This window comes from Pipistrellus hanaki (assembly GCF_964339955.1).
Source record: "Pipistrellus hanaki genome assembly, chromosome: 9".
NCBI lineage: Eukaryota > Metazoa > Chordata > Mammalia > Chiroptera > Vespertilionidae > Pipistrellus > Pipistrellus hanaki.
The window spans coordinates 79274074-79296663 of NC_140511.1; the positions used below are offsets into that span (position 1 = coordinate 79274074).

Sequence of the window (22590 nt, forward strand, 5' to 3'; positions counted from 1 at the left end):
TGGGCGGCTGGGCTATTATTGACATTATCTATTTCATGTTTGGGACTCTTGGCTCAGCAGCTTCAGCCGCACTGCCTGCCTTCCAGCCGGAACTGCCCTGCTCACAGGCATGATGCCTGCTGGGCAGATGAGTGATTGAAGTCCGGAGAGGTGAGGTAAGCCACTCCAGGTGGCAGCCAGGAAGCAGAGACGCAGGATCAGACCTGGGCCTGCCTGCTTCCAGGCCTGTGCCTGGCCCACCCTCCTGCGAACCTGAGGCAGGGAGGGGCCCTGAGCGGAGAAAGGCTAGCGGAAGAATGCAGGGAGGGCGGGAGGCGCTGAGAGGGCTGAGGGCCAGCTTTGTAGGACCTTGGAAACCACAGTAAGGACTTTGGATTTTCATCTAAATGTGATGGGGAGATGCCAGAGGGTTTTAAGCAAAATAGTGACATGATTTGATTTCTATTTAAATAGAATTACTCAGTTTCCTGCTCTGTAAAATGGGGCTCACTGTAGTACCGCCCCCCCCCCTAAGGTTGTCATGAGGAAATGAAAGGGACTAAGTGGATGAGTGTAAGGGTCTCCGGTGGTGCCAGGCAGACAGGCTGTTGAGTGGATATTGGCCATGACGATGACACAGAAGGTGCACTGAAGAATTCAGGGTGGGGCTGGGAGCCGAAGACAGCGAGGACCTGGAAGGTCTACGCATACAGGTTAGAATCCAAGAATCCCTCTCGTCAGCTTGGCAGGACTGACGTGAGGCCGGGTCCCGAGTCAGGGACGCTGCCAGGAGAGGGCGAGAGCGAAGAGGGCTCAGGCTCTCCAAGCAAGAGGCAGCAAGGATCAGAAAATGGCAGTCCCGTTTTCTTATTTTTGTTCATCCTCACCTGAGGATGTTTTTCCATTGATTCTTAGAGAAAGTGGAAGGAAGGGAGACAGAGAAAGAGGAATATCAGTATGAGAGAAACACATCAGTTGTTTGCCTCCTGAACTCAGGATGGAGTCTGCAACTGAGGTACGTGCTCTTGACAGGAATGAACCAGGGACCCTTCGGTACACAAGTCAATGCTAACCACTGAGCAACTGGCTAGGGCAAAATGGCAGCTCCAACGTTTGTATAAGAAGATGGGGCCCTAACTGGTTTGGCTCAGTGGATAGAGCACTGGCCTGCAGATTGAAGGGTCCCAGGTTCGATTCCAGTCAAGGGCATGGACCTTGGTTGTGGGCACATCCCCAGTAGGGCACATCTCCCTTCCTCTCTATAAAAACTTAATAATATATATATATATATATATATATATATATATATATATATATATATATATATAAAAGAAGATGGGGCTGGGAGGGCACTCAGTCTTCAGGTTTATTGCAGAAGCTTGTGCTGTCCAACTAAAGGAGGAGGCTGCAGATGAGATTATGGGATGGCCTGCGCATCTGCCTGTCCCACTTGGCTTCGGACGTGTATGGAAAAGGACAGAGAAAATAGAAAACAATCACCAAGACCAATGTTAGGGAGCACGAGTGATTTTAATAGCAACCGACCCAAGAAAGGCATAATGGTTACCCACACGGGAAACAAGCCCTGCACCCCGCAGCTGTGGCCGCTCCCGGAACTGCGCATGCCCAGTGCAGTGTTTTACGCACCAGACTTTTTGAGGGCTTAACTTAAAAAAAAAAAATAAAAGTTAGGAGCTGACTCTGCTATCAGTCCCGGGCCTGAGGGTGGGTAGGGGCTGGAGAGACCGAGGCACCAAACATGCAAACAGGCTGAACGGAATGGAACGTGGGAATGGTGCCTGCTGGCCCGCCTTGCAGGCTGAAGGGATAAGTACTGAGGCCTGAAAAGGCTCCACGCGCGGGCCAGGGCCCGTGGGCCAGAAGCGACGGTGTCGTAGCGGTGACGCCACGGCCGCGCCCGTCCAGGGACCCGCCAGTGCGGAAAGGGAAACCCCGGGGGCGGAGCCGGCGCGCAGGACGGCGCCTGCGCAGTCACTCCCGTGCGCCGCGAAGGAGCGGAGTCACCGCGGGGAAGTCCCGCCTCCTGGGTTCCCGTCGGGGAACGGCGCCGGGTGGGCTACAGCAGACTCGCCTCACTCGGGGCGTCGGGACTTCCGGGAAGCCTCTGGGCGTCATTTCCGCCCTCGTCCCCTGCCCACACGGAGGGGGCGGAGCCGGGGACCGGCGCTCTGCCGGTGCGTCACTTCCATTGAGCCGAGCGGCGACAACGGCAACATGGCCCTGAACGGTGCAGGTGAGGGCTTGAGCTGCGGGGTCCGCGGCCGCGGGGTCCGGGGGCCCCCTGCTCCGGCGAGAACACCAGGCCCCTTGTGCCTTTCTTTCCCCAGAAGTCGACGATTTCTCCTGGGAGCCTCCGACCGAAGCGGAGACGAAGGTGCTGCAAGCTCGGCGGGAGCGGCAGAACCGCATCTCCTCGCTCATGGGCGATTACCTGCTGCGTGGCTACCGCATGCTGGGCGACACGTGCGCGGACTGTGGGGTGAGGACGGACTCGGAGTGCGGGAGCAGGGATGGGGCGCAGACCAGGCCGCACGGCCCTTCCCCAGCATCGCCTCTCCGGCCCCTATTGCCTGGCGTCTCACCCCCGCCCCTGTGCTTTCTGACCCATAGACCATCCTCCTCCAAAACAAACAGCGGCAGATCTACTGCGTGGCTTGTCAGGAGCTCGATTCAGACGTGGATAAGGACAATCCGGGTGAGGGGCTGCGCATGCCGGGTGGAGAAGCGTGGTGATAGAACCCTGGGGCCGCAGTGCTGGGAGGGGACAGTGGCGGCCTTGGGTGGGACGGAGGTGAGGCGCTTTCCCTTTTAGCTCCGTAAGGAGCATCCATTCAGTAAGAGCGATGAGCATTGCTGTGGGCCAGACACAAGGGAGGGTCCCAGCTCCAGGAGCGATAGTCCTGACGAGACAGATGAGTCCAGGACATGCGTAAATAGGATAGAAAAAGCAAACGAATGAGTTGCCCTATCCAGCGGCAGGGAATACATCTGAAGCACGGACAGAGCAGAGCAGTAGAGAGGTGGGAGGTGGCTCAGGGCCGAGGTGGGCGGGGCATCCTGACCATTCTACTCGGTTTCTCCTCTTTTAGCTCTGAATGCCCAGGCTGCCCTCTCCCAAGCTCGGGAGCAACAGCTCGCCTCTGCCCCGGACCCCCCCTCAGGCACTCGGCCCGCCCCTCAGCCCCCAGTACCCCGCCCAGAGCACTGTGAGGGAGCTGCGGCAGGGCTCAAGGCAGCCCAGGGGCCGGCCCCTCCTGCTGGGCCTCCAAATGCAGACGTCATGGCCAGCACCCGGGAGGCCCTCCTGCAGAAGCTGGCCTGGGCCTCGGCCGAATTGGGCTCCAGCACCTCCCTGGAGGCCAGCATCCAGCTGTGTGGCCTCATCCGGGCTTGTGCTGAAGCCCTGCAAAGCCTGCAGCAGCTGCAACACTGAGAGACCCGCTTGAGAAAAACCCGCTAGAAAAACAGCTGTTCCTCTTGTGTGGTTTGTTCTTCCCGTGGTTCTGAGTGCATGCCAGCCCCAGCGGCTCTCACCTTGCTCCTGCTTTAGGCCTCTCCCTCCCACTACCTCTTCTCCTTGATGCCCCAAGACGTGAGTTGGGCTTGTTTCTGCTCATTTTCCCCACTCGGAGGGGGGGGGGGTGACAGGGAGGGAGAGGACTCTGGGATAGTTGCCTCCTGGAAGTCAGGAACAGGAGGGCTGGGCCTCTGCAGCACCCCTAGCCGCCTGAGCCACCCGTGCTCCTTCCCCTTCAGTGAGACAGGGATTCCTGTCCCCTTGGTAGCTTCTTTCCTGCCCAGCCGGGCACTCAGACACTCACAGGCCCCAGGCTGCACGCTAGGGACCAGGGATGGATTTACCCCGGCCTCCTGACCCCCCTTAGATCCCCTTCCTTGGGAGTTATAATTGGGCCGGACAATGAAACAGTGTTGGGGGAGCATAAAGGACTGAGTGAACCGTGGCCGCCGCTTTTGGTCTCTTCCCTCCCCACTTTCTGCCTCCCTCTGTCACCCATTCCCTTCACTCCGCTTTCCCTGCACAGGGGGAGGGGAGCTCGGCCCGCCGCCGCCGCCCCTTTAAGAGAGGCCCCGCCCACGCGCAGGGGGCGGGCCTGGGGCGGGGCCGGAGGCCTCTGGGAAGGAACAAAGCGCGGCCTGCGGCGCTGGGCTCGGCCGGTGCGGCCCGGGGTGCGGGCCCGAGGGCGGCAGCCGGCGGACGCGGAGCGGAGCGCGCCGGCCGGCCATGAACGGGCTGCCCTCGGCCGAGGCGCCGGGCGGCGCGGGCTGCGCGCTGGCCGGGCTCCCGCCGCTGCCGCGCGGCCTCAGCGGGCTCCTGAACGCCAGCGGCGGCTCGTGGCGGGAGCTGGAGCGCGTCTACAGCCAGCGCAGCCGCATCCACGACGAGCTGAGCCGCGCGTCCCGCGTCCCGGACGGGCCCCGCGGCGCCCCGGGCGCTGCCAACGCCGGCCCCGCCGCCGGCGCCCCCGGCCCGCGGCGCCCGGTCAACCTGGACTCGGCTCTGGCGGCGCTGCGCAAAGAGATGGTGAGCGCGGCCGGGCCGGGGTTCGGGTGGGAGAGGGGTGGGTGCTGCTGCGGGATAGGAGAGTCCGGGGTGGGTGGGGTGGGGCGGGGTGGGGTGCAGAGCGCGGAAGCTGGCCCGGGGCTCCGGACATGCAGGGGCCGGCGGGTCAGAAGGGATAGGCTAACGGTAAGCAGTTACCTTTATGGCAGTAGTTCCACGTGTTTTTAAACGCTTTCCTCGGATTTCATTCCGGCCTTACAGATGTGGGTTCGTGACTTGCTAAAGAGTCACAGCTTGCAGGTGGTGTCTGTGTCCACAGACATTCTCACTCAGTGTGGGGAGACGGCGAGGGCTGTGGCCGGGCTGAGGGCGGCCTGGACCCCAACCCCAGCCCACCCTCAGTGTTTTGCAGGTGGGGCTGCGGCAGTTGGACATGTCCCTGCTGTGCCAGCTGTGGGGCCTGTACGAGTCTATCCAGGACTACAAGCACCTGTGCCAAGACTTGAGCCTGTGCCAGGACCTGTCCTCCTCCCTGCATTCAGACAGCTCCTACCCACCTGATGCTGGCCTGTCTGATGACGACGAGCCTCCTGATGCCAGCCTGCCCCCAGACCCGCCTCCCCTCACCGTGCCCCAGACGCACAATGCCCGTGACCAGTGGCTGCAAGATGCCTTCCACATCAACCTCTGAAGAGCTGGGGGAGGGGGGGGGGGCATGTACCATGCAAAAGGCTCAGAAACTTCCCCCCAACAAGTACTCAGACTCTGGTGCCTGCTTTCCCCCATGCCACCTCACTCCACCCCTCAGAGGCACAGCTGCCAGCCTCCTCTGTCTCGGGTTGGCTGGCCCTGGGGCAGGCACCTGGGCTACAGCCTCTGCCCATGGCACTGGCCTCCACTTCTCCACATGTACGCACCTCAGCTTAGCCAGCTCCGCCTGTCAGCGGGCCCAAAGCATCTTGCTCTCCCTTGGCGTCTCTGGGATTGGGATGAGTATCTGGCTCCCATCTCCCTTTCCCCTGCTGCTGCTGTTGGCAGCTGCTGGCTCAGGGGCATGCCACCTCTGTCCCTGGGTTCCACTGCCCTCCACAAGGGCTCCAGGACCCAATCCTGCACCCGCCCACGGCCTGGAGGGCCAAGACTCTGCAGGGCATTTAAGTTTAGGGGCCAACCCCCTTGGCCATAGATAAATAAATACTCTCATCGTTCCTGGTGCTCTGACTGCTTGGTTCCGGGGCGGGAAGATAGCGGTTTCTGGCCAGTGCGGTCCCGAGCTCCGCCGGCAGGTGGCGCCAGGACCCTGGGTGGGAAACGGCTTGGCGGCGGCGGCGTGCGAATCCTCCCCCAGGCGATGGGGAGCCTTCCGAGTTGGCCTGGCCTGTCCCGCGGTTGTGTGTCTGCGGGCGAGTCACTTCCCCTCTCTGGCCGGAGGCCTGGGCGCCCAGCCTTCCCCGCTCACTGGGCCTTCCTGGCCGGCCTGGAGGGAAGGAGAAGGAGCCGCCCATCTTCAGGAGAGAAATTTTCCACCCCAGTGGAGGGGGGGCGGAGCTGGAGCAGCACAGGAAATGGGTGGGCCGGAGCTCCGGGCCGCCAAGGGGCCCCTCGGAGGGAGAGGGGAAGGCGCTTCTGGGAAGGGCCTGGGAGCTGAGTGCGCTGTGGGTGGAGGAGAGCGCCGCAGAGGTAGACGGGGTGAAGTCGCCATTCCAGTCTCCCAGAAGCCAGACAGGCCTGAAGGGGCGATGGCGGTCAGTGCCCCAGGCTTTGGTGCATAAGACAAGGTCCCAAACACCCCCATTCCTCAGTCTCACAGACCGCCTGGCCCCGCCCCTCCGCACTTGGGACCTTGAGGGTTTAAGTTAAAAGACAGGAAATGGAGGCCTACTCTGCTGGGATGGAGCCAAACCCGCCAGAGGAGCCTGCGCACTTGGGGACGGTGGGAACGGTGGGTACTCATTCCCGCATGCACACAAACACCCCACAACTTCATACAGACACACACACAGCCATACATACATATACATATACATATATATATATATATATATATTATATATATAATTGATTTCAGAGAGGAAGGGAGAGGGAGAGAGAGAAACATCAGTGATGAGAGAGAATCATTGGTTGGCTGCCACCTCACTGTGGATCGAGCCCACAGCTCAGACATGTGCCCTGACCAGGAATCAAACCATGACCTGGTTCATAGGTCACTAACCACTGAGCAATGCCGGCTGGGCACCACCCCACCACGTCTGAGACCAAGAGAGGTCAGGCCTCAAAGCGGACACTTGGGCTTTGGGGTTCTTGCCTCCTGGAGGCAGTCAGTGGTCCTCCCGCAGAGGAGGCATTCTGTGGACGTGGGTGTTTATCAGGCACCAGGTTCTCGGGCCGCGCACCGACCTCAGAGCTGGGCCCGCAGGGTGGGAACAGGCCGATGCGATGCCCGGGCCAGTTCCCTAACTGGGCTTGACACCCGCGGCTCATTACCATACTGGGCGGACGGGTAGGCTGCGGCTCTAATCTAGGTGTGAACAGGCGGCTTCCGAGGGGAGGAGAGTAAACACACATCCCGTTAGTGATAACGGATTCCACCTCACCAGACCTCACAGTGTAAACAGACACATCTCCATCCCTGGGGAAGGCGGGGCTGTCATTCCGCCTGTTTGACAGGCGGAGCGGGGGCTCGGCGGGAGAGCCTGCTCAGGGCCCGCACTCCCGGAGGACGGGGTTTGAGTCTCCAGCCCCGCTCGCTGGTGCTGGGACTGGCTCCTGCTGACGGCTCAGGAGTCCGGCTCTGCCCGGCACACGGATGCTGCCCGCGGCAGAGCCGCCAGCCCGGTGCCTGACTCCTCCTCCGGGGCCGGCGATGAGTGATGGGTGCGCCTGGCTCCGGTCCAGGCTCGCACTGTGGCTCTGAGCAGTCTCCCTTTCCTGGGCCTCAGTTTCCCCGCCTGGGGAATGGGCTGCCGGTGCGCACCCCGCGGGGCTGTGGGCAGGAGGAGGGCGGCCCCGGGGTGCCCTCTCCCCGCCAGCGCGTCCCCGCCGCCCCGGGGCGCAGCGAGCGGCGCTGAGTCCCGCCCCCCCCTCCCGGCGGGGAAAGGCCCCGGAAGCCCGGCCGCCCCGCCCCGCGCCCGCCGAGCCCCGCCCGCCTTCCGACGGGGGTGCGGCTGCAGGAAACGGCGCGCTCCGCTCCGCGCTCCGGCACCGACGCCCCGGCCCCGCGTCCCAGCCGGACCCGCCGGCGCAGGCGGCCCGGGTCCGAGCCTCAGACCTCCGCCCCGACGGGGCGGGCAGCGCGCCGGAGCCCCGGAGCCATGCGGGCCTGGGCGGGGCCGGCGGCGGGCCAGCGGGAGCCCGGGCTCTGAGCGCGCCGGCGGGGCCATGACCTCGGTGTGGAAGCGCCTGCAGCGCGTGGGCAAGCGGGCCGCCAAGTTCCACTTCGTGGCCTGCTACCACGAGCTGGTGGTGGAGTGCACCAAGAAATGGTGAGTGCACCGGGGCCGGGCTGCGGGGACCCCCTCTGGCCTCCGGAGCCCGGGAACCGGCCCCAGCGCTGGGCCAACGTGCCCCCGCCCCCGGCTGGCCCTGCTGTCCGGGCACAGACACCAGAAGGGCCCTGGCAGCTTGTGGGACCCCCAGAGCTGGAGGGGGTGGGGGGGAGCTCTGAGGGAGTGGAGTCAGGACTTCCGCTGAGGCTGTCTGTGCCCGCACTTCCCTCAGCTGCGCAGGGCTGGGGGAAGGGAGGCCTGGTTTTGGCCAGAGGATGGCTCGGGGAGGCCAGCTCCGAGGTGTGCGGCGCCAGGCTGGGGCGAAGCCTCCAGGGGCCTCAGTCCAGCTGGGAACAAGGATGCTGCCCCTCCCCCTGCCCACTTGTTGAGCCAGAATCCCCCCCCCCCCCAGCCAGCCTGGGCTCCGGGAGGCTGGATTCATCTCCACCATGTCCTTAAAAGGGGAAACTGAGCGCTGGAGGGATGAGGAGGGAGGCGGGAGTGGCTTAAAGGGGCCTCGGAAGTTGTGGGTCCGGGAGGAGAAGGCCTGGGGAGGCAGGGTAGGGGGTTGGGGGAGACGTGGGGGGCCGGGGCCCGGCCCGGACGGCCAGAGGACCGGGGGTGTCTCGTTCTCCCCAGCTGCCGAGGCCCCTGCGTCACACCCTAAATATATGTGCTCACCGGTGTCAGCTTGCCTTGGCTGGATTAGGGCACAGCTGAGGGGATCTTACCCGCCAGGCTAAATTTAGGCTCCCGAGAGGAAGGGCTGCGGGGCAGGAAGGGACTTGGGGTCCCTTAGGGCGCTGCCATGTCCCTGGTCTTGCTGGGCCGGCCCGCTCAGCGAGGCCCGGGCAGACGGCTGGCAGGGGAGGGGACTCTGGCCTCTGGCTCTGCCCCCCGGGGAAGGCCAGAGGACAGCAGACATGGTCCCGGAGAGCAGGCCAAAGGTGTGGGCAATGTCACTGCGTGAGTCACAGCGGCAGACAGGCCTCCGGCTTCTGAGCCAGGTTCGGGAGCTGCCCCTGCCCAGGTCCAAGCTCCCGGGAGGGCGTGCCCAGCTGAGTCAGACTGCCGGCCAGGCCCCGCCCTCCCTGGGCACCCCTGTCCACTTCCCCTTTCTGGGCAGGCCCCATGGGTACCCCTGCTGGGCCATCGCTGCTGTTTGGGGTTGGGGAAGGAGCTTGGCTCCAGGCCGGAGGCCTCAGGGTCAGCTGTGTGACCTTCCTGGCCCCCCTATCTCCAGGCCTCAGATCCTCAGGGTCTGACCAGGAGCCATGCATCTTGGCTCCGACTCCAGAGCCAAGGGGCAGTGCACTGGGTGAACTCAGTGCCCTGGCAGGAGACTGGGCTCAGGCAAGGAGGCTCTTGCTGCCCTCGGCCGTCCCCACCCTCTCACCCAAAGGGGCCCTTCCTCCAGGCCCAGCCAGGTGTGAGCTCGTGTGGGGACCGGGCCCTGCACCGGGGACTCTCCTCTGGGTTTGTCTGTCTCCTCACACCTCTGCCTGCCCTCTGAGTCTGCCCTGCACATCTGCTCAGCTTCGATAGAGCCTGGAGGCCTTCCCGGAGGCCCCTCACGGGAGTCATCACCCTGCAAAGCTGGGGGCGGGGCTCCGGGTGTGAGAGGTGGGACGCATGCTGATTCCCAGGCCGGGTCCCTGGACTGGGCACAGAAGGCCCTGGGAGGGTGTCTAAAAACAAGGGGGGCCTCCAACCCTCTGGCCACCTCTCACCCCTGCCCCCTCCTCTGACTCAGGGCCTCCCCCCAGACTTGGACCTTGCACTTGCAATGGACCCCGGAGCCCTCACACTGCCCGTCCCTCCCCCACACGTGCTCTGCGCCCACATCCGATCTCCAGGAGACCCCGTGCAGGCACCACACGCTTGCGCGGCTCTCTCCCGCCTCTGAGGTCGGCGTGAGGTCTTTTTCTTCTTGGTTAGCACTCCCCCACCTTTGTTGTTCTGAGCCCAGGGGTCCTGCCTCTGCTCTGCCCCTGAGAGGTGCTTCACAGACGGTGTGAGTGAAGGGCTTCACAGCCTGGCTGGGCCTCTGGCGGGTCCTCCTGAGCTTCTCTGTGCGGTCCCTTCTCCCTGCCTTCATAACCCCCGCCCCCAGCCACACCGGGCCTCTGCCCTTCTGCCCTGGGCCCCGCCCTGCTCAGCAGCCCCGCCCTGCTCCTGTGGCTTCAGATAAGGGGCTGTCCATGCCCTCTCCTGGGGGAGGGCAGTGTGGGCAGAGGGAGGACCCTGGAGGAGATGGAGGAGCTGGGTAGCCTGACTGAGCGTCCCCCGTTTCCCTCCCCCCTCCCAGGCAGCCGGATAAGTTGGTGGTGGTGTGGACCCGGCGGAACCGGCGCATCTGCTCCAAGGTGGGGAGATGTGAGCTGGGGGTGCAGGCTAGGGGTGGGCCCGGGGGTGTGTGGGTAACGTGGGTGAGGGCTGATGGGGTCTTGGGCTCCGGTTCGGATCAGAATCCACAGAACGGAGAGAAAGATGCCGTCAAGGTTGAAGGCAAGGGCAGAGGGGGAGGGGAGGATTACGGCTGGGGGAGGACTCAGGCTGCTCCTTGCAGGCCCACAGCTGGCAGCCGGGCATCCAGAACCCGTACCGGGGCACCGTGGTGTGGATGGTGCCCGAGAACGTGGACATCTCCATCACCCTGTACCGGGTGAGTCTGCCTCCCGGGAGGGGCTGGGCTGGGGTCCCCTGCGGGCCGTCCATCCAAACAGGGAGGACTGGTGAGACCGGGGACAGGGCTGCCTATTCAGCGGGAGCGGCCAGGAGGTCTCCTTGGAGGCGTTCATGACCTGCCGCCGGCGTAGGACAGAGCTGGGACCAGGAGGAGCCGGGGCAGCCCAGGCAGGATGGACCAGCAAGCGGGAAGGCCCCGACCACACACCCCTGAGCCGGCACAGGCTCTGCTCCCGGCCCTGCCCCTACCCAGCAGCCCCTGCGCTCACCGGGGCCTCCCTTTTCCAGGACCCCCACGTGGACCAGTATGAGGCCAAAGAGTGGACGTTTGTTATTGAAAATGTGAGTGCTGTGGGGGCTGGGGGCTGGAGGCTCGGGGGCAGCTCTGTACTCATTCCTCCGCCCCCCTCCCCCCCCCCGCCCACAGGAGTCCAAGGGGCAGCGGAAGGTGCTGGCCTCGGCCGAGGTGGACCTGGCCCGCCACGCGGGGCCCGTGCCCGCCCAGGTCCCGCTGCGGCTGCGGCTGAAGGCCAAGTCGGTGAAGGTGGTGCATGCGGAGCTGAGCCTCACCCTGTCGGGGGTGCTGCTGCGAGAGGGCCGTGCCACGTGAGTGCCCGCCCGCCCTCCCCGGCCCTCGTCCTCAACCTCTGACCCCAGCCCTCACGCCTGACCTCTGACCCCCAGGGACGATGACATGCAGAGTCTGGCGAGCCTTATGAGCGTGAAGCCGACTGACGTGGGCAACTTGGACGACTTTGCTGAGAGTGACGAGGAGGAGGCTAACGGCCCAGGGGTCCCCGAGGCGCGGGCTCACGCCCCCCAGCCAGGTGGGCTCACAGCCGTGGCCGTGGCCTGACCACCCAGACGGAGGGAGGGTGGGGCATAGGAGCCACTTGCCCTGTGGGGCAGGGGCAGCTGGTGCACGCCAGTGATGGAGCTCACAATCGCCCAGGCCGCTCTGCCCTGCCACCCTGGTTGTCCAAACTGGGCCCCCGCTCCTGTGGGGCCTGGGGCCTTGGCTGACCTGCAGGATGTCCTGGCCCTCTCCACCTGCCTGGGTGCCTCCCCCACCTTGTCCTTGTCCTATAACTGTGCCCAAGGTGCAGAGAGGGCACCCTCACCACTCTCACCACCCCCGCTTCTGCCCGTCACAGCTTCCGCATCCCTCCCTTTAGCTTATTGAGGCTTTTTTCCTGTCTGTCCTCCTGTTCTCTCTCTTCTCTGCATTCTCGGGCCTGTCTCTTCTCGCAGGCCGGGGCGGCGCCCTGAGGCCGGGGCGGCTCCCAGGTAGGCCCAGCCTCCAGTTGGAGGGAGGGGGTCAGACCTTCGGGGCTCTGCCTTGAGCTGAACCTGCCCCTCCAAACCCTCCCCCAGATCCCCCTCGAGAGCTGAAGACACTGTGTGAGGAGGAGGAGGGCCGAGCACAGCCCCGGCAGGCAGGTGAGGCCCAGACTGGGGCTGGATGGGGCCTGGGCCTCCAGTCATGGGCCCAGGCCTCAGCACCCCCTCCCTCCTCCTTCCCCAGGTGCCAGCCCTCCGGGTACCAAGGATGCCAGCCCAGCCCCTGTGAGTGTCCCTGTGCCCCCCGCCAGGGCCTCCCGGGGCCAGGGGTCAGAACCAGCTACTGTAGTTGGGGGCCAGGTGGGGCCTGGAGCCCCAAGGCCCCCCGGAACCCCGCTGGAGACAAGGTGAGCTTTGGAAACAGCCCCACCCCCGTGCCCTGACCAGTTAGGACGCTGCACACCCTCTACCAGCACCCGGGCAGTCTGAGGGCGGGGGCGGGGCTGAGAGGGGGGGGGCAAAAGACTCCTCCAACACCCCCTCCTTCTCTCCTCAGGTCCTCAAGACACTCAGACCAGGATCTGGCCCCCGTCCCGGCCCCTCGGCTCCGGAAAGGCTCTGATGCCCCCTGGCCCCCAGTCCCCCAAGGGAAAGATGAGGCCCCCAGAGCCGCAGGAGTGGGTTCTGCTGGGGAGACCCAGGCCCGGGCAAGCCCTCAGGAAGGGACAGAGGCCCAGGGCGCCAGGCTGCGCGCAGGCATGGAGGACGGAGGCCGCAGGAACTCTCTGGGAGAGCAGACAGTCAAGGTTGAGGAAGGCACCGTTGGGGACAGGCCAGAGGCCAGTGTGGTGGACAGTGAGCAGGGGTCAGGACCCAGAGGGGTGAACACTAAGAGGTCAGAGGCCAGAATGGGGGAGGCTGAAGAAAGTTCAGAAGTTAGTCAAGTGGATGCTGAGCAGAGGTCAGACATGAGACAGGTGGACCCTGAGGGACCAGAGGCTCCAGGGGCGATGTCTGAGGCAAGGGTGCAGGGAACGCCTGAGGCTCCTCTGAGCACCTCTCAGGAGAGGTCTGGGGTCAGCACCCAGGATGAGGCTCCTGCTGCCCAGAGCTCACCCCCAGCGGGACCTGCAGGCCAGGAGAGAGAGGGTGCAGAGGTGAGGGGCGGGGCCCCTGGTGTTGGGGGGACAGGCCTGGAGCAGGGCCCCTCTGTTGGAGCAGCAAGCACCAGCCCCCAGGTGAGCAGGTCCCAGGAAGCCCCACCCACAGCGGACCAGGGGGCGGAGTCTAGGGATCTGGGGGTCTGGGAGGCAGAAACTGGGGTCTTGAGCATCCTGGGGACAGAGATGGGGAGGACGGAATCAGAGGTTCTGGGGACCCAGGAGACAGGAGCAGAGGGGTCAGGGTTCCCAAAGACAGAGAGCGGGACGGCAGAAGCTGAGGTGTCGGAGGCCCAGGAGACAGAGGCTGCGAGCTCAGGGGTCCTTGAGTCGGAAGCCGCTGGGATGGCAGAGTCTGAGGAACTGGAGGCCCAGAGAACAGAGGCTGGGCCTTCAGGAGTTCTGAGAACGGAGACTGGGATGGCAGAGACTGAGATTCTGGGGGCCCAGGTGATAACAGAGGGCTCAGAGGTACTGAGAATAGAAGCGGAGATCGCAGAGCCTGCAATTCCGGGGGCCAAGGAGACAGAGGTGGGAGGGTCAGGGGTCTCAGCAATAAAATCCGAGGTACGAGGGACCCAGGAAACAGAAGTAGGAGGTTCTGAGGGTCCAGGGTTTGAGACTGAGACAACAAAGGCAGAGATACTGGGGACCCTGGAGAAAAGAGCTGAGGGCTCAAGGGTCCCCGAGATAGAAACAGACATAGAGGGTTCTTCAGGGGTCCCAGGGATGGAGACTGAGGCAGAAGCTGAGATATTGGGGACCCAGGAGGTAGCAGCTGGGGGTTCAGGGGTCCCAGGGGAGGTGACTGAGACAGAAGCTGAGATATCAGGGACCCAGGAGGTAGCAATTGGGGGTTCAGAGGCCCCAGGGGCGGGGACTGAGACAGCAGGGGCCCAGGAGACAGAGGTGGGGGATGCAGGGGTCTCAGGGCCAGAGGTTGGAATGTCAGAGGCTGAGGGACTGGGGACTCCGCAGACAGAAAGCACCGTTTTGGAGGCTGAGAACTCGGTTTCTGGGGTCCCGGAGGCAGAGACCGGCCTCGTGTGTGAGGAGGCGGTAACGGCCCCAGGTACTGAGCGAGGAGCGTTAGGGTCCCAGGACTCAGAGGCAGAGCCTGCCCTTTTGAGGGTCCAGGAGTTGGAGGCTGGGGTTTTGGGGATCTCAGAGGCCAAGCCTGGGGTGTGGGGAGCCTGTGAAGCAGAGACGGAAGTTTTAGTCCCCCCAGAGAACCAGTCTGGTATTTTTGAGGCCCAGGAGGCAGAGGCTGGGGTCTTGGGAACCGAGAAGGGGAGAGAAGCTGAGGCCAGCCTGACTGAGACACAGGTGGCCAGTGGGGCAGGGGCTGGGGTGGCCAGGCCCTCAGGGGCCTCCTCCCCAGAGGAGCCCGAAGAGGACGGGAGGCTGCCCGGCAGCCAGGTAGGGATGGGGGCTGCCGAGGCCCAGTCTTCTGCTTCCCACTAACCTGGGGCTGAGCTGCCGGCGGCTCTGCATGGACCCACCTGGCCGACGGGGTGGGGTGGCGCGGGCTCAGCTCCGAGGAGCCCCCTCACCCCTCCTCTCCGGGACACCCTGGCCCCCACCCCCACCCCGTCTTCCCTGGGCTGCATGGAGTGGGACATCCTTAAGCTGATTTTTCTGGGTTGACCTTGAGGTGTGGCTGCTGTGACCTCTGATCTTGCCTGACCTTGCCTGGGGGTAAGATCATGTAGATGACTTTGGCTGATGACCCCAGAGCTGGAAACTCTTGCCTGGCTCCGAGGCTCTGGCCGGTGGTCTCTGGTGACTCCTACAAACCCAGAGCTGGGGCTGTTTTGTGCCCAAGGGCAGAGGGTGCCTGTTCATGTCCCCATCCCTGTGTCCCCAGGCACCACCCGGCCCGGTCAGCTCCAGCCAGTCGCTGCTGGAGTGGTGCCAGGAAGTCACCGCTGGCTACCAGGGCGTCCGAGTCACCAACTTTACTACATCCTGGCGCAACGGCTTGGCTTTCTGCGCCATCCTGCACCGATTCCACCCCGACAAGATGTGAGCCCCCAGAGGGGGTAGGAGGGCCCTGGGGAGCCTGCGGGGGCCCTGCGAACCAGCCTGTGACCAGAGCTCTCTCCACAGTGACTACGCCTCCCTGGACCCGCTCAACATCAAGCAGAACAACAAGCAGGTGAGGGGAGCGGGGAGCAGGGCCTGGCGGGAAGGGGGGCCAGGATTGCGGTCCATTACCATGTCTGCAGGAGCGGAATCAGGTGGCTTTTGGAAGTTCTGCCACCTTTTATCCTTCTGGCCTTTTAAAATTTAAGTTGTTGGTGTCCCACAGTTTCGTTGTGTGGGTGTTAAAGCGTATTTCCACTAGTTGGTTTTTCCAGAGCCGCTCCTTCCTGCGCCGTTGCTGGGGTGCATGAGCGTTGCACTGTTGCTACGCTCCCTCCAATGGGAGAGCGGAGGCGTTGCTAGGCAAACCCTGGCACGCGGGTCGTGGGGAGCCTGGGCGGCCCAGGGTGGTGCCACAGCGGAGCTGGGCAACGGGCCCCCACCGGGCCGCCCCGCTGACCCGCGCCCTCCGCCCCCAGGCCTTCGACGGCTTTGCAGCCCTGGGCGTGGCGCGGCTGCTGGAGCCGGCGGACATGGTGCTGCTGTCGGTGCCGGACAAGCTCATCGTCATGACGTACCTGTGCCAGATCCGCGCCTTCTGCACGGGGCAGGAGCTGCAGCTGGTGCAGCTGGAGGGCGGCGGCCGCGCGGGCAAGTACCGGGTGGCCAGCGCCCAGGCCGGCCCGCCCGACGCCCTGGACGCCAGCGGCCTGGCGCAGCGGCTGCGGGAGCACCGGGCGGAGCCGGCCCCCGAGGAGCCCCAGGAGCCCGCGAGCCGCGGGGCAGGCGCGGCCCCCGAGGGCGCTTCCGAGGACCAGGGGCCCGGGGCCGCCCCGGAGGCGCGCTCGGCGGAGGCCCCGCCGGCGGAGGGGCTGGTGAACGGGGCCGCGGCGCCCGCCGGGGCCGTGCGGCTGCGCCGGGCCTCGGTGAACGGGGAGGCCGGGCCGGTGCCCCCGCCCCGCGCGCACGGCTCCTTCTCCCACGTGCGGGACGCCGACCTGCTCCGGAAGCGCCGCTCGCGGCTGCGGAACAGCAGCTCCTTCTCCGCCGAAGACCCGGACGCCGGCGCCGCGGCCGCGGTGAGTGCCCCTCCCCCGGGGGCACGGGGCCGGGGGCGGGTCCCCAGGTGCCCCAGGGCAGCGCCGGCGCGGGGAGAGGTTTGGGGTTGGGGACTCGCGGGGCTCGGGGAGGCCCTCTCCGATCAGAGGGAAGAGCCAGCCGGGCCGCCGGAAGCCCAGCGACAGTGGCAGAGCCCTGGCCGGGGCGTGGGTGCCTGCTGGTGCCGGTTAAGTGCTGGCACCCAGCTCCTGGAGTCCTGGGCTCCAGAAGGAGAGTCCCAGAGGCTCCCGGTGTGGGCATGCAGGGCAGCACTCCGTGTGGCCTTGGAGTGGGCGGGCCCTCCTTCCCCTGCAGGTGGCCCTGGGTCAGCCGGTAGCAGTCGCCGCCTCGCAGGCTGGGGGCAAGCTGTCCGTACCCCCGGGGCCGCTCAGGGCCTCCCAGCACCGAGTCTCTGGCCTGGGTCCTTAAACTGGAAACCAGTTTCCTCCTTTCTGTGGTGATGGGGGGCTGGAGACTGGAGACCCCGCTGGGCACCCCATACTCCATTCATCCCCTGCGGGTCTCAGGCCAGAGTCTGCCGGGTGTCACGTGGTCGCCACAGATCTTAAAGGAGAGATGGTCCCAGAGGGGGCAGGGGGTTGCGCAAGGACTGACTCCGAGCCACTGCAGTCCAGGCCAGGGCTTTCCAGCCGGTCTGCCCGCTACACCATCCTGCCTGTGACGGCAGGAGCAGTGGTCAGACCACTGGATACACTGGAAAGCCTTTTCTGAGCCAGGCGGATAGGACCGGCAGGCTTCCGGGGTGGGGTGGGGGATGGGAGGGGTGCTTCTAAAGTGGAGGGGCCCGCACAAGCCAAACATGGCGGCAGGAACTGCCAGGCTTCTGGGGTCAGGTCCGCAGGTGGGGGTGAGGCAGCGGGGGGGGGGGGGGGGGGGGAGCAGAAGCCTTGAGGGCAGGGTCAGAGGCACAGCCCTGAGCCCTGAGGAGAGACAGGGAGCCCCAGGAGGTGTGATTGACAGGAGTCAGAGGGACACAGCCGCCGGCCTGGCCAGTCTACTGGCCTCTGGGCACAGCCTTGCTAATGGCTTCCCAGTGGCGTAGCTCAGTGGTTGAGCGTCTACCTACCTATGGGCCAGGAGGCAGCCAATCAATGGTTCTCTCTCATTGGTGATGTTCCTATCCTCTCTCCCTCTCCCTTCCTCTCCGAAATTAATCAAAATATAAAAAAATAGAGGGAGACTTCATCCTACAGTCTCCTGGTCCTTCCCAGCCAGGCCTCTTCCGGTTCTTGTCCCACAGGAGACATTGGGCCGATGGGCGAGAGGGCGTCTCCTCGGGCCGCGCCCATCCCCCACGCCTCCGTGTGAGAGGGGGCATGTCTGGGGCCTCGCCCTGGGGCGCTCCCGTGTCCTGGAGGAGGATGAAGGCCGCGCCCTGAGGCTGGGGTGGGGCCGCAGCAGTGCCCTGAGGAGGGCAGGGTGCCCGGTGCCGGGCAGCAGGGCTTCCGGGAGCAGGGAGCAGGGGCCGCACACGGGGTGTAGGAGGGGGGTCTGGGCAGACAGGAGGAAGTGCTGGAGTTGCCACCAGCGCTGCTGTGAGTAAGCTCGGCGGCTGCTGAGGTTGGGTTTCTGCGCTGTCCTGCCCCTGCCTGCTGCTGGTGAGCTCTTGCCTCCACACCCATGTGACTCCTCACTGTGCCCCTTCCTGGGGGAATGACTAGCCCATTTCGCAGGTGGGAACAGTGAGGCTCAGGGCGATGGTGAAAGAGGCAAAGGGTGTGAACCCGGCTCCTGAGCCTGAAGGGTGGCCTCCTCTGGGCCAGCACTACTGGCTGTGTGACCGGGGAAAGCCCCTGCCCTGACCAGAGAGGCAAAGGCCTGGGAACCCCCCAGGGGTCTCTGAAAAGGGAGTCTGTCTGGAGCCTGCAGCTCCAGGTTACACAGGGCTGGGATTTCTTCCCATTGGACATTCAGGAGCACGAACAGAGGCCCAGGGGTTCTGTTCAGCCTAGAGCCGTGGTCGGCAAACTGCGGCTCGAGAGCCACATGCGGCTCTTTGGCCCCTTGAATGTGGCTCTTCCACAAAATACCACGGCCTGGGCGAGTCTATTTGGAAGAAGTGGCGTGAGAAGGAGTTTAAGTTAAAAACATTTGGCTCTCAAAGGAAATTTCAGTCGTTGTGCTGTTGATATTTGTCTCTGCTGACAGTGAGTGTGCCGACCACTGGCCTAGAGGCAAGCAGCCAATCGGTGGCCACGCTGCGAACAAGCCTTTGGCTTAGCATCCCTGGGCCCTCGGCCAGGCTCTGTATGAGCCTCACCTGTGACCCTCAGTTTCCTCATCTGTAAAGTGGGCAGAGCAGTCGTGCCTGCCTCTCGGGGTTGTTGGGGAACTAAATGAGCGAATGCAGGCAGAGTGCCCAGGGTATGAACGCTGAGTCAATGTCAGCTATTCTTTAATGATAATATAATAATGCTTTACGGTAATCCGTGTGCTCTGAGGGCGTGCTCTGGGCCCACCCTGTCTGCAGGGGCTGCCTCTGGCCGGGGAGACACGGGGAACTGACAGCACGATGGGGTGGGGGGGCTATGATGGGGGAAGCATCTGCCCAGCCTGGGGCTCAGGGGGCGCTCCGGAGGCATGGAGGGCCAAGAAGGAAGCAGGAAGTGGTACGGCAGCCCGAAGGGGCTTCTGGAGGGGGTGGAGCTGAGCCGGGTTGTGAAGGTCAAGTTGACTCCAGGCTGAGGAAGCTGCTTGGGGAAGTGAAGCCCATGACTGCAGCTGGAGGGGGGCCCTGGGAGGGGTCAGGGTGGTGGGAGTGGAGGCTGGGGTTGTGGCTGGAGAGGCGGAGGGTCAGGAAGACCTTCGGTGTGCCTGAGGGTGTTACAGGCGGGGCACGGGGAGCAGCTGGTGCGGAGTCCACTCTGACTCCGGCCAGAGAAGTGGCACCTGAGCAAGGGGTGTCTGGGACTCCTTCTCAGAGGGGTGCAGGGTGGGGTGGACAGTGGGGAACCAACAATGGGGCCTGGCTGTCAGCTGAGCTGAAAGTTGGGGGCCCCCAGGCCAGTCCCTGGGATTCGCCAGGGGTGGGGCACATCAGGGGCCAGTCCTGCCCTCCAGTCTAAGATGGTGGTTCCAGGCAGCTTTCCTGTCCTGAGGGGTGTGTGCCGCGGGGCTGCTCCCGGCCTAGACATTGGTAACAGGAGAGCACCCCCTTTTGGTCAGTAGGTGGAGGTGCTGTCCCTGTGTGGGGCCCTGGCCATGACGGGGATGCCAGGAGTCAGAGTGGCCTGAGGGGGGAGCTCCGTGGAAGAGGGGCAGTGGGGGAAGAAGGGGCTCCAGCTGGCCCCTCGCAGCCTTTCGCCCCTGACTCTCAGCAGTGCTCTGTGAGGCTCAGAGAGTGGACTGGCCGGGACCGAGGGCCGGGAGGAGAAGGCCTCCTTCCTCTGGGGAGGCATCCTCCTAGAGGAGCTGTGTGAGCAGGACCGGAGACACAGCCGGGTGGGCAGGGATGGAACTGCGTGTGTAAGGCTCTGGCTGGGCCCCTCCGAGCCCTCACCGTCTCCTTCCTCCACAGGAAGGCCCCAGCCCTGCCCCCAGCCCACCCCCAGCCCCGGCCCCCCAGCAGCCCCCCGGTGAGTAGTTTGGAGGGGCGGACCCAGCCCAGCCCAAGCTGCTCAGGGACCCTGCGCTGGGGGCCTCCTGGGCGGGTTTGGCTGGGGGTGCCTCAGCCTGGTCTCTGTCTGCAGGTGGCGGGCCCCCCGCGGAGGAGCCGGCCCCAGGCCCCGGGGAGGAGGCCGGGCTGGTAAGGCGGGCGGAGGCGGGAGGGCTGGCGAGCGGGCACTCCCTCGGCAGGGCCTAGGGGAACCCACCCTGGCCCCCTCCCTTTCCCCAGCAACGGTTCCAGGACACCAGCCAGTACGTGTGCGCGGAGCTGCAGGCCCTGGAGCAGGAGCAGAGGCAGATCGACGGGCGGGCGGCTGAGGTGGAGACGCAGCTGAGGAGCCTCATGGCATCAGGTGGGCGTCTGGAGTCCACGCCCCAGCGCCGGCCCCCTGCAGCCCTTCCCGGCCTGGGGGAGCTGGGGGAGGCGAGACCGGGCTCACAGCCCCACTGACAGCTGGCACCCTGAGGCCCTGCGCCGGGAAGCAGCTCGCTGGGCGCACTCTGGCTTCTGGGATGCCATGAGGGAACCCCGGGTCCAGGGCAGGCCGGTGACTGTCGGCCCAATGCAGGTGCCAACAAGCTGCAGGAGGAGGTGCTGATCCAGGAGTGGTTCACGCTGGTCAACAAGAAGAACGCTCTCATCCGGAGGCAGGACCAGCTGCAGCTGCTGTGAGTGCGGCCCCTGCCGGCCCCGGCCCCCGCCGCCCACGGCCCAGAGCAGAGGGGCTTTGCTCCTTTGATTAGGGCGACTCACTGCCTTCTTCTCTGAAGATCTTTTTGAAAAATTGCTCAGCCATCTTATCCCCCAATTTCCTGTTTAAAGTGTGTGCCTCTTAAATTGGTGCTAATTGTACTAATGAGAGAGAAATGTGGTGCAGACAGGTGGGGGCGGAGGCCCCGGGTTGACCCTGTTCCTTTACAGTCAGGAAACAGGCCCAGCGAGACTGAGCTGGTGTCCCAGTGGCATCAGAGGAGCCGCTCTGGCCATAATCGCCTTTGTCGTCCTGCATTTTGGATTTTTCAGAATAAGTTTAATACCTGCTGTTTATGAGTAATGTCCATGCAGATAATCCCGCTGGGCTGCAGAGGAAGTGATTTTTTCATGGGTTCTAGGGGGAGAGATAAGAGAGGGAGATACATCCATCTGTCTCCCAACTGGGATTGAACCCACCACCATTCAGTGCAGGGAGCAATGCTCTCCGAGCAACACACAGGGCTGTTTTATATTTTGAAAAGGGGTGGGGCACCCTGGCCGGGTAGCGCAGTGGTTAGAAAGTCATCCCCGTAGGCCAGGATGCAGGTTTGATCTCTGGTCAGGGCACATACAAGAAGCAACCAATGAATGCATATGTAAGTGGAACAACAATATCAATGTTTCTCTCTCTCAAATCAATAATTAAAAAGGGGTGGGGGATGGGAGGAGACAATATAAACTTCCAACAACTGGGGGACAGTTGGGACAAAGGAGAGGGCTGACTCCAGGAGACAGCTCTGCCCCCAGCCCAGTCCTCGGACCTGGTGGTGCGGCGGATGGGGGCCAGGGAGTGGCTCTCCGTCCCCTCCCCTGACCCGGCACCCGTCACCTCGCCTCCCAGCATCGAGGAGCAGGACTTGGAGCGGAGGTTCGAGCTGCTGAGCCGGGAGCTGCGGGCCATGCTGGCCATCGAAGGTGGGAGACGGGCCGGAGGGCGGGGTGGAGGGCGGGCCGCGGCCGGGCCTCCTGACCCGCCTCCCGCCCGCAGACTGGCTGAAGACGGCGGCGCAGAAGCACCGCGAGCAGCTCCTGCTGGAGGAGCTGGTGTCGCTGGTGAACCAGCGCGACGAGCTGGTCCGGGACCTGGACCACAAGGAGCGGATGTGAGTGGCGGGGCGCGGGGCGGCGGGGCGGCGGGGCGCGAGGCGGCGGGGCGGCGGGGCGCGGGAACGGTGAGCGGGGAGGGCGCGGGGCGCGGGGCGCGGGGCGCGGGGCGCGGGGCGCGGGGCGCGGGGCGCGGGGCGCGGGGCGCGGGGCGCGGGGCGCGGGGCGCGGGGCGCGGGGCGCGGGGCGCGGGGCGCGGGGCGCGGGGCGCGGGGCGGGAGGGCCGGGGCGCGCACCCCCAGCGCCGGCACGGCCGCGGGCTGACCCCCGTCCCCCCGCAGCGCCCTGGAGGAGGACGAGCGCCTGGAGCGCGGCCTGGAGCAGCGGCGCCGCAAGCTGACCCGGCAGCTGAGCCGGCGCGAACGCTGTGCGCTGAGCTGAGCCCCGCGGAGCCCGCGTCCCGTCCCCATCGCCGCGGCCTCCCCTGCCGCGCCGCCTGCAGGGGGCGCTGTGGCTCCTTCTCCGGAGGCTCCTTCCCCGGAGGCTCGGGCGGCCTCGGTCGGGGAGGGAGGGCGCCCGGCCTATTTATTTTGTCTGTGAGTGAGTGTGTCCGCGGGGCGGGCCCGGTGGCCACCCGCGCCCCGGCCCCGCGCCCCGCGAGCAATAAAGTTGGACGAGGCTCGCTGCACGGCTCTCTCTGGGGCCGGTTTTCGGTGGGCGGGAGGGGTTGTCTGCGATCCTAAGGGGGCCGTGCGGGCTTTGAGGGGGACCCGCCAAGGCTGATGGGCTTTGGGGTGGCTGGGGAAGAGACAAAAAACGGAGTTGGGATTGTTGACCATTTTATTT

At 65.0% G+C, this 22590-nt stretch overlaps 3 protein-coding genes across 14 annotated transcripts; all 3 read left to right on the forward strand.

The window, feature by feature from the left end:
* The first annotated feature begins 1979 nt into the window (after positions 1-1979).
* ZNRD2 (zinc ribbon domain containing 2) lies at positions 1980-3962 on the forward strand. Its single transcript, XM_084894732.1, has 4 exons — positions 1980-2233; positions 2328-2479; positions 2611-2695; positions 3090-3962. The coding sequence occupies exons 1-4, from the start codon at positions 2215-2217 to the stop codon at positions 3431-3433; spliced, it is 600 nt and encodes a 199-aa protein (XP_084750858.1). The 5' UTR covers positions 1980-2214; the 3' UTR covers positions 3434-3962.
* A 136-nt stretch (positions 3963-4098) lies between these two features.
* On the forward strand, positions 4099-5730 carry FAM89B (family with sequence similarity 89 member B). Its single transcript, XM_084894733.1, has 2 exons — positions 4099-4543; positions 4935-5730. Exons 1-2 carry the CDS (start codon positions 4244-4246, stop codon positions 5211-5213), a joined length of 579 nt encoding a protein of 192 aa, XP_084750859.1. The 5' UTR covers positions 4099-4243; the 3' UTR covers positions 5214-5730.
* A 1917-nt stretch (positions 5731-7647) lies between these two features.
* On the forward strand, positions 7648-22428 carry EHBP1L1 (EH domain binding protein 1 like 1). 12 transcript variants are annotated; one of them, XM_084894803.1, is made up of 21 exons: positions 7651-8004; positions 10316-10373; positions 10577-10672; positions 10984-11037; positions 11123-11301; positions 11380-11522; positions 11947-11982; positions 12070-12135; positions 12221-12383; positions 12533-13928; positions 14001-14555; positions 15004-15161; positions 15246-15294; positions 15701-16300; positions 19858-19915; positions 20030-20085; positions 20176-20299; positions 20516-20615; positions 21542-21615; positions 21689-21803; positions 22086-22428. In XM_084894803.1, the coding sequence occupies exons 1-21, from the start codon at positions 7901-7903 to the stop codon at positions 22183-22185; spliced, it is 4284 nt and encodes a 1427-aa protein (XP_084750929.1). In that variant the 5' UTR covers positions 7651-7900; the 3' UTR covers positions 22186-22428. The 12 variants fall into 12 exon arrangements, with proteins under 12 accessions (XP_084750930.1, XP_084750929.1, XP_084750924.1 ...); XM_084894805.1 differs by having other exon boundaries at positions 7653-8004; positions 12533-13214; positions 14388-14555; XM_084894806.1 differs by having other exon boundaries at positions 7653-8004; positions 12533-13214; positions 14394-14555.
* Positions 22429-22590: the final 162 nt, after the last annotated feature.